At 59.7% G+C, this 8,441-nt stretch overlaps 2 protein-coding genes across 3 annotated transcripts; one reads left to right on the top strand and one right to left on the bottom strand.

Annotated features, from left to right (window-relative positions):
• Nucleotides 1-6: 6 nt before the first annotated feature.
• RNASEH1 (ribonuclease H1) lies at nt 7-1,282 on the bottom strand. Of its 2 annotated transcripts, XM_023749257.1 has the most exons (4): nt 1,053-1,282; nt 591-838; nt 415-517; nt 246-345 (listed from the first exon to the last, which is right to left on the bottom strand). In XM_023749257.1, the coding sequence occupies exons 1-4, from the start codon at nt 1,172-1,174 to the stop codon at nt 261-263; spliced, it is 558 nt and encodes a 185-aa protein (XP_023605025.1). In that variant the 5' UTR covers nt 1,175-1,282; the 3' UTR covers nt 246-260. The 2 variants fall into 2 exon arrangements, with proteins under 2 accessions (XP_023605026.1, XP_023605025.1); XM_023749258.1 differs by having other exon boundaries at nt 7-838; nt 1,053-1,279.
• Nucleotides 1,283-2,591: 1,309 nt separating this feature from the next.
• On the top strand, nt 2,592-8,211 carry RPS7 (ribosomal protein S7). Its single transcript, XM_006108963.3, has 7 exons — nt 2,592-2,678; nt 2,876-2,958; nt 3,051-3,122; nt 4,189-4,332; nt 4,863-4,927; nt 7,722-7,872; nt 8,097-8,211. Exons 2-7 carry the CDS (start codon nt 2,884-2,886, stop codon nt 8,172-8,174), a joined length of 585 nt encoding a protein of 194 aa, XP_006109025.1. The 5' UTR covers nt 2,592-2,678; nt 2,876-2,883; the 3' UTR covers nt 8,175-8,211.
• The last annotated feature ends 230 nt before the right edge of the window (nt 8,212-8,441 follow it).

Genomic DNA, 8,441 nt, shown 5'->3' with positions numbered 1-8,441 from the left:
CGCTGGATCACAGAGTGAAAATCTCAGGGGCTCTTTCCCCACAAAAAACAAAGTCCAAAATTTGTATGGAAACTAGAACTAGGCTTGTGACACTGGGAGGGGAGAGGCTGTGCAGTTACAGGGGCATCTGGAGGGGAGAGGCTGTGCACAGTTACAGGGGCGCTGGGAGGGGAGAGGCTGTGCACAGGTTACAGGGGCACTGGGAGGGGAGAGGCTGTGCAGTTACAGGGGCACCTGGGAGGGGAGAGGCTGTGCACAGGTTACAGGGGCACCTGGGAGGAGAGAGGCTGTGCACAGGTTACAGGGGCACCTGGGAGGGGAGAGGCTGTGCAGTTACAGGGGCACCTGGGAGGGGAGAGGCTGTGCACAGGTTACAGGGGCACCTGGGAGGAGAGAGGCTGTGCACAGGGGCACCTGGGAGGAGAGAGGCTGTGCACAGGGGCACCTGGGAGGAGAGAGGCCGTGCACAGGCCACAGGGGCATCTGGGAGCGGAGAGGCCGGGCACAGGCCCCAGGGGCATCTGGGAGGGGAGAGGCCAGGCACAGTTACAGGGGCACCTGGGAGGGGAGAGGCTGTGCAGTTACAGGGGCACCTGGGACAGGAGAGGCCGTGCACAGGCCACAGGGGCACCTGGGAGGGGAGAGGCCGGGCACAGTTACAGGGGCATCTGGGAGGGGAGAGGCCGGGCCCAGGCGAAGGTGACAGTGATGTGCGTGGGGACTACCTGTCGAACCAGGGCTCCCCGAGTTCCTGACGAAGGCCCAGGCTTCCTCTTCGGTGGCAAACTTCTTGAACCGGGCGGCGGGGAAGCGGTCCACCTGCGCTCTGCACTCGTTCCTGGAACAGAGGCGACGTCACTCCCTCCCGCCCGGCATCGCTGTGCCCCTAGGACCCAGGTGGTGCTTCCCGGGGTGGGCAGCGGGCAGCCACGCCCGTCTGCAGGGTCACCGGGCGCACACAGCACGTGCCTCCCCGACGCCCAGCACCGCTCAGCCCTGGGGTCTCCGACAACGAGCCGGGTAACCACTTCCGGAGCGGCGGACGCTCTCACCAGGTCAGGAAGACCCCGGCCTTGCGGCCCCTCCTCACGGCGTAGAACATGCCGAGCCCGCGGCTGCCGCAGCGCACGGCGGCCAGAGCGACTCTGTGCACCGCGCCCAGGAGCCGGGTCATCGCTCGCTCCCGGGCCCGGGCCGGCCCCCCGGCCCTCGGCTCCGCGCCGCCATCGCGCGGAACGAACTCCCAGCGGTGGCGCGGGGAGATGACGTCAACCCGAGTGGCAGGCTCGGTGGGCGGGGCCTGGAGCCGAGCGCTCCTCTGGTTCGTCGATTTCCGGGATGTCACTGAGAAAGTGAGGTCAGGGGGCAGGTCCCGGGGCGGGGCGGGGCCTGGATCTAGGGCGATGTGGGCGGGGGCACAGGAGGGCGGAGCCTACGGAGGGGCGAGGTCTAGGGCGATTGGTTTGCGCGGGGTGTGGGCGGGACCTGGGAGTGGTGGGCGGGGCCTGGTGCCCTCCGGGCTGGGAAGCCGGTGGGTTGTAAATGAGAGGGGGTACCCGAGGGGCCCAGCGAAGGTGCTGCGTGACAGCTGCACCCCGCTCCCCAGCGTGATCGCGGGGTCACATCTACTTAGGAGCCGCTTCTCCAAGTGAATTTCTGGCTGCGCGCCTTTATCACAAAGACCACTTGTGTTTAAAACTTAAAACAGGGGAACGGGGCGGTGAGAACTTCCCGTGAAATATGTTCATTAAAGTGCAGATTTTAGTCTGCACATTACATGTGTTATTAAATTTGAATAATGTCTTTGAAATGGACATTTATGCTTTTTAACTGCTAATTATTTGTTCTAAAATAATGAATTACAACGGATCATGGTAGGGGTCTAGCTAAGAAAACTCGTTGGCGGGAGAAGGGTGTTAACCACTCCGGGTGTCAACTGCGCTGGGAGGGCCCCGCCCCCCGGCCCCCGCCCCCCGCCCCATCCTTCCATACGCACTCCCAGGTTTCCGCTAGTCATCTGGGTGGTCTGACCAGTCTGCCCCTCAGCCTGAGTAGCAGTAGAAAATGCCCCCCTGGTAGCCCATGGGATGGGGGAAATTACTGAGCTAAGGGCATTTTAACTGCAATCTTCCAGGGGCAATGTTCTTTCGTTACTTATTTAACCGATTTAAGTGATGACCCTACAGGTGGTCAGCAATGGTGCCCCTACAGGGACCTGTTAACAAGAACGATGCCAGCACAAGTGTGACGCCTGAGGATGCCTCACCCAGGCTTGTCAAGTAACTCTCATGGCGAGCGGGGCTGAGCTCCTGGGTGCAAGGACACCTGCACTGTCCTGGAGGCCTAAGGAGAACTCGCTGTGGACACACTGGAGGGCCAAGCAGTAGCCGTGCAGAAGCGTGTGTGGGAGTCGCCTCCCCACTGCTCTCCTGTCCTCCGGTCCCTGAGCTGGGAATCCACACGCACCGATTGCAGGTCCCAGCGGAACTTACCAGCCGTGCGAATTTGGTGAGTGTTACTGGCGCACCGGCCCCTGGAGCCCTTTTCCGGACTCTCTAGGCTCCCGCCCTGTCTCAGTGATACTTCCGGTCCTTTAGCTCCGCCTCTTCCTTTCCGCCGCCGAGATCTGACGAGCTCTCGCGAGACCCAGGCCTCTTCTCAGGCCGGCGCTCACCCAAGTAAGTGTGGGGCCTCCCGTGCGCGCGAGCTTTTCTGCCGATTTCGAGGGGGACACGCTTTGGAGGCAGCTCTGGAGCGGCGGGCCCTGCTCGCCGGGTGGGGATACGGCGGATAACGCGGCGTGGGCCCCCCGATGGCGCGCGGGGTGGTCGGGGGCGCGGGGACCCGCTCCGCCTTGAGCGCTCTCTGTTTCCAGGGGGAGCCATGTTCAGTTCCAGTGCCAAGATCGTGAAGCCCAATGGCGAGAAGCCAGACGAGTTCGAGTCCGGCATCTCCCAGGTGAGACGCGGGGCGGGCCGGCGCGGGCCCGGCGGGCGGTGGGGACGGAGACCCGGCGGCGGGTCGCTGAGGTCGCCCCTCTCCCTCTCTAGGCCTTGCTGGAGCTGGAGATGAACTCGGACCTCAAGGCCCAGCTGCGGGAGCTGAACATCACCGCGGCCAAGGTAAGGCCACGCGGCGTGCGTTTCGCCGGTGTCGGCCCCGGCGCAGGGGCGGGAGCCCGGGGTCCCCGGAGGGCTGCACCCCAGGACGGTGTGCGGCCGGCGGCCTGTCTCACCTTGTCTGTCCCCGCACGAGGGAACGTGGCGGGGCCGGCCCTGGGCGGGGCTGATCCTTGCGGGGGTGGGTGTGCGGTTCACCCCCTCGGCTCAGGTTTACCCCTGGGCTCCCTACTCGACGGCCGCGTTTCCGTTTTTACTCGCGAAGCCGTTGTCCTCCGCGCGCGTGCGATGGGGGCCTTTCGGACGCGTGTCTCGCATGGTTTCGAGTCTGCAGAGCAGAGCCAGCCCGTGGTTGTTGGAAGCAACGTAACGTAGTTGCCCGCCGTGGACTGTTAGCTGTGCTGCGCTCATAGTCCGGCGGCCCCTGCACGTGAGGCAGGAGGAGTGACAGCGGAGGGCTGGCGGCCATGGGACGGCTGCAGAGTGGCCGGAGAAGGGCCTCGGGAGTCGGGACTCCGGTCTGACAGTGCACGCGGCACCTGAGCGTGCACCGTGGAGGCTCTCAGCTTATACTGTGGATTTGTCTGTCTTTTTTTTAACTTAAATTCTTTGTTGTTTCAAGTATTGCACATGTCTCCTTTTCCCCCCATTGACCTCTCCCCGGCCGCTCCCACCCCCAGCACATGCCCTCGCCCCCCTAGTGTCTGTGTCCATGGGTCACGCTCATGTGCACGCACAAGTCCTTCGGTGGACCTCTTTACCCCCATCTCCCCTTCCCCGCCTTCCCTCTGAGGTTGGACGGTCTGTTGGATGCTTCTAAGTCTCTGGGTCTATTGTGTTCATGTTGGTCATTATATTCCACAAACGGGTGGGATCATGTGACGTTTATCTTTCTCCGACTGGCTTATTTCGCTTAGCATAATGCTCTCCGTGTCCGCCCATGCTGTTGCGAATGGTAAGAGTTCCTTTTTTCAGCAGCGTAGTATTCCATTGTGTAGATGGACCACAGTTTTTAACCCACTTATCTGCTGGTGGGCACGTAGGCTGATTCCGGATTTGTCTTTTTTAGGAAATTGAAGTTGGTGGCGGTCGGAAAGCTATTATCATCTTCGTCCCAGTTCCTCAACTCAAGTCTTTCCAGAAAATCCAGGTCCGGCTGGTACGTGAGCTGGAGAAGAAGTTCAGCGGGAAGCATGTGGTCTTCATCGCCCAGGTACCTGTGTGCCCTGGGAGGTTCTATGACGTGAACTCGCTGAGATCATGCGTGTTTGGGCTGTGTGGGCACGTGGAGTGATTCAAGTAACCCTGTTGTGACTGTAGAGAAACTAGTGTAGATGGTAGAGAGCTGGGGAAGGTGTGCTTGTGGCGGGTTAAAGGGGCAGAGTACACTGTTGCTGTTAATGTTCAAATGGCGAAAACATAGTTGCTTAAAGAGGTGATCAAACGAAGGCACCTGAGCCAGGATTTTTCTGCCTGAGAATCACTTGCCGAAGCCCACGCTGCGCCGGTGAGGCAGGTGAGGCAGGTGAGGCAGGTGAGGCAGGTGGAGGCAGGGATGCAGGGGCGCCAAGGCCCGGCTGGAGGAAAGGGGGTGGGAGGGTTTCTCAGGGACTTGCCGGTCTGGGTGGCTTGGCTTTCTCAGTTTAGGTTCTGTCCTGTGTCTGTTTTTAAAGCAGCTTGACAGTTTCTCTGACAACTTAAGGTCCTGTTGTTGCCGCTGCATGATAACTGTTTCCCTTGCAGAGGAGGATTCTGCCCAAGCCAACTCGAAAAAGCCGAACAAAGAATAAGCAGAAGCGTCCCAGGAGGTGAGTCTGGTGTCGGCCTCGACGTGTCGCCCGCTGCCTCGCGGGGCTGTTGCAGGAAGAGCTGGGGAGGCTTCTGAAGTCACGTCACCTGGGCTTGTTAGTGAGTGACTGGTTTCCTCGGTAACGGGAGGTGAAGATTTGTGGTTTGGAGGGATGACAGTGCTGCGTGGTGGGGACCATGGTCACGGCTGTCACCCAAGACGGAGGTGGTGTCCTGGGCTCTTGGGCAAAGGAGGGACAGGGAAGGGACCCTTCATTCAGGGCGCACCCCACAGCGGGGGTGGCCCGGCCCTGTCATCTTTGCTTTTTATCTTTGCTGTGAATTAAGGTAAATTCGCCTTTTCTGGTGACTTGATGCTCATGAGCTTGATTGCCTGGGTTCTCTGTGTGACTCAGGATAGTGGACTGCGCCTTCGGTCGAAGTCTCTGGTTTCACAGGCTGGGAGGGTTGGCCCGCAGCCTGCCCTGCCCTCCCCATGGGTTTAAGAAAAACATTCCTGTGTCCTGCTCTGCCAGATGGGCCTTCAGTGTGTAGTGTGTATTCCGTCCCTGCTCACAGGGTGGGGAGGAAAGGTTTGTTTAATTGTTAAAGTAAGTAGTTAAAAAAACCTGGGAAAATAATAAAAAGTAAGTACAAAAGTCAAGGTGGAGAGACCGGCACAGCCTGGAGAGCTGGCCACGGCGGCTGTCACAGTGCGGGAGGCCTGGGGGTGGTGAAGCCACTTCCCTGTGTCTGGAGGTAGGACCAGGTGGGACTCCAGGGTGTGGGCTGATGTACTTACTGCCCCACATCGGTGGGTGCGGCTGGGAAGGCAGGTGTGGGTTTTCCGGGGCTTGAATTATAGAGTTCGGTCCTTTGAGCTTGTCCTTGGGCAGCTTTAGTGTCGTAAGAATTCAGGAATTCGCATGCTCTCCCTCCTGGGAGCCTGCCACCTCCCCTCTCAGGTGTGCGCTTCCTAGGGTCCTGAGACCTGCAGCCGGGGGGTGACGGGCAGCGGCAGCTCCCCCCGGGCTCCCCCTGGGACTGTCTCCAGGGCCCCTTTTCTCTGACTTTTCTGAGCCAAAGCCGTCCCGCCTGGGCTCCCCTGTTGCTCCTCTCAGCCTCCCTCGTTCCCTGCCCCGGCTTTCATCAGTACTCTCTCAGAGTGAAAAGAAGTCCAGGAAGGTTCCTGTGTCCTAGCTAGTTTGCAAGAGGTCAGATGGAGGAGAGTATCAAAAGCATTAGTTTGTTAATCTTGACACCTTAGTGGTTTGTGATCTCAGCTCTGAGCACAAAAACACCCTCGGCTTTGGGCCCAGCTGAGGACCTGGCCCCGGACCTGCCCCCTTCACTCCTCTTCGCAGACCTGCGGTCCCACGGCCTCAGGTGGCGACTGTCCTGACAGACCCAGTTCTCGGGCACCGCGGGGGACCCCCCCTGCCCAGCCGGGCCTCCTGCCTTCAGACGCGCTTCCTGCTTCAGGGGTCGTCTTTCCCTCACAGATTCAATGCTGAGGGTTACATGTTGTTTGGCTTTTAATCTGTAGCAAAGTCTCAAACATTTCTTGCTGATGCAGCTCAGTCTCTGGTTGGTGGTTATCAAAGTTGCGTTGCTGTGGCCGCCCCTTTGAAGAGAAATTAGACAGCGTTGGAGTCTGAGGTGCCTTTTAAAAAATGTTTGTTTGTTGATTTTAGAGAGAGAGAGAGACACTGATTTGTTGCGCTTATTCGTGCATTCGGTGGTTGATTCGCATGTGCCGTGACCACGATGGAGCCCCATGGTGTATGGGACGATGCTCTAACCGCCCGAGCTACTGGCACCGGCCAGGGTTTGATTCCATCTGATTTGTCTGAAAGGGAATAATGACGGATTCCCATGTTTGAGCGCCTGCCCTGCCCTGTGAGAACGATGTGCCCTAAGGGACAGCGGTGGTCAGTGACCGACTGTCTTGTCTGTCCCTGGAGGGGATGGAGGCCTTGGAGGGTGGTCTGTGGCCGCGTCACAGTGAGACCCTGGCAGCCACTGGACTGGGAGCCACTAGAAAGCCTTCCCTGCTTGTGGGGCCTCCAGACGGCACTGGGTTGGTGCACACGCACTGTGCTGATCCGGGGACAGGGCCCTAGACACCCCCCAGGGCACAGGAGCTCTGTCAGCTGGAGGAGAAATGTCCGTCCCGCCACCTGTGCTGCCTGGCGGTGCCTCCAGGGGTGGGAGTCATTGACCTTCTGTTGTCAGCAGCCCATGGGCTGCGAAGGTGACGCGATGTCGGGGGCAGCAGGGTCCATGGCGGTCTGGGGGGAGGGGTGACGGGTTGGGAGTTGGGGGGCCTCAGGGGCTGCTGTCCTAGAGCTGGTAGAAGTCTCTGGGGTGGGATGTTGCCTCGAGTGATTGTTGAGAACGAGGGTTAGGGTGGTGAGAGGCTGCGGGAGCTCCTGCAGGACCTTCGGTGGATAAACGTGATCACGTGAGCGTGACAGCTGAGGAGGCGACGAGTGGACGTGCGCCTACGATGGGTGTGAGTCCTCGCCCCTTCCCTGGAGGTTCACTTGCCGAGGCTTGGTGAGGCTTGGTGACTGTCGTTCACCAGGTGGCATCTCACGCTGACCTTGCAAATGAATCAGTAGGTGGTTGTCACCCTCCTGGTTTGGCTGTGGCCCTGGTCGCTGTATTCGGTGTCAGGAGCGTGTGTGGAAATGGGTGCAGGTGTGGATTGGGGGGACCTGGCACCTGCCCTTCAGGCTGTGACGTGCAGAGGTGCCCTCGGCCTAGCGGAGCTCCTCTGTCCCCTGGACCCTCACTGTCCCTGTCCTTTAGCCGCACGCTGACCGCTGTGCATGACGCCATCCTGGAGGACCTGGTCTTCCCAAGCGAGATCGTGGGCAAGAGGATCCGCGTGAAGCTGGACGGCAGCCGGCTCATCAAGGTGCATCTGGACAAAGCGCAGCAGAACAACGTCGAGCACAAGGTGGCGGCCGCTGGGGGCTGGGGGTGGGTACGGGCACCACGGGTGGGCGGCAGCGTGAGGCACCATGGGGGCACCATGTGCCCGGTCTACCTTGGGGCTGTTTTGGGTTGTTAGGAAACGGGAAGTTACTGCTTCCAGGGTTTGGCTTTAGAGGGGTTGTGCATGGGGACAAGGGGCAAAGTAGGAAAATTCTGTTATTTTTGATGTTTTTTTTTTTCTTGAAGGTTGAAACTTTTTCTGGTGTCTATAAGAAGCTCACGGGCAAGGACGTTAATTTTGAATTCCCAGAGTTCCAGCTGTAAAGAAAAATGACTAAATAAAATACATTCTTAGTATTGTGTTGAGGAGGGTCTTTCAGAATCTCAGAGACGGTGTAGCTCCCTCCTCGGCGGTTTCAGGCCCGGCGGGAGGCGGGATGCAGGGATGGGACCAGCAGTGCTGACCTGCGCGCAGTCAGGGGCGGCCGGGCTTGAATGGCTCCTGTGAGAGCGGGCCAGTGTCAGGAGCTGAGCTGCGTGACGGGGACAGGCTTTTCCACGGGCAGAGTCTGATGAAAGTGTTGTGTTTGC

The sequence above is a fragment of the Myotis lucifugus genome, unplaced genomic scaffold (assembly GCF_000147115.1).
Source record: "Myotis lucifugus unplaced genomic scaffold, Myoluc2.0 scaffold_4670, whole genome shotgun sequence".
In the NCBI taxonomy this organism is placed as follows: domain Eukaryota; kingdom Metazoa; phylum Chordata; class Mammalia; order Chiroptera; family Vespertilionidae; genus Myotis; species Myotis lucifugus.
Note: the sequence above shows the minus strand (reverse complement) of the source record. Positions and strands in the feature narration are given on the sequence as shown.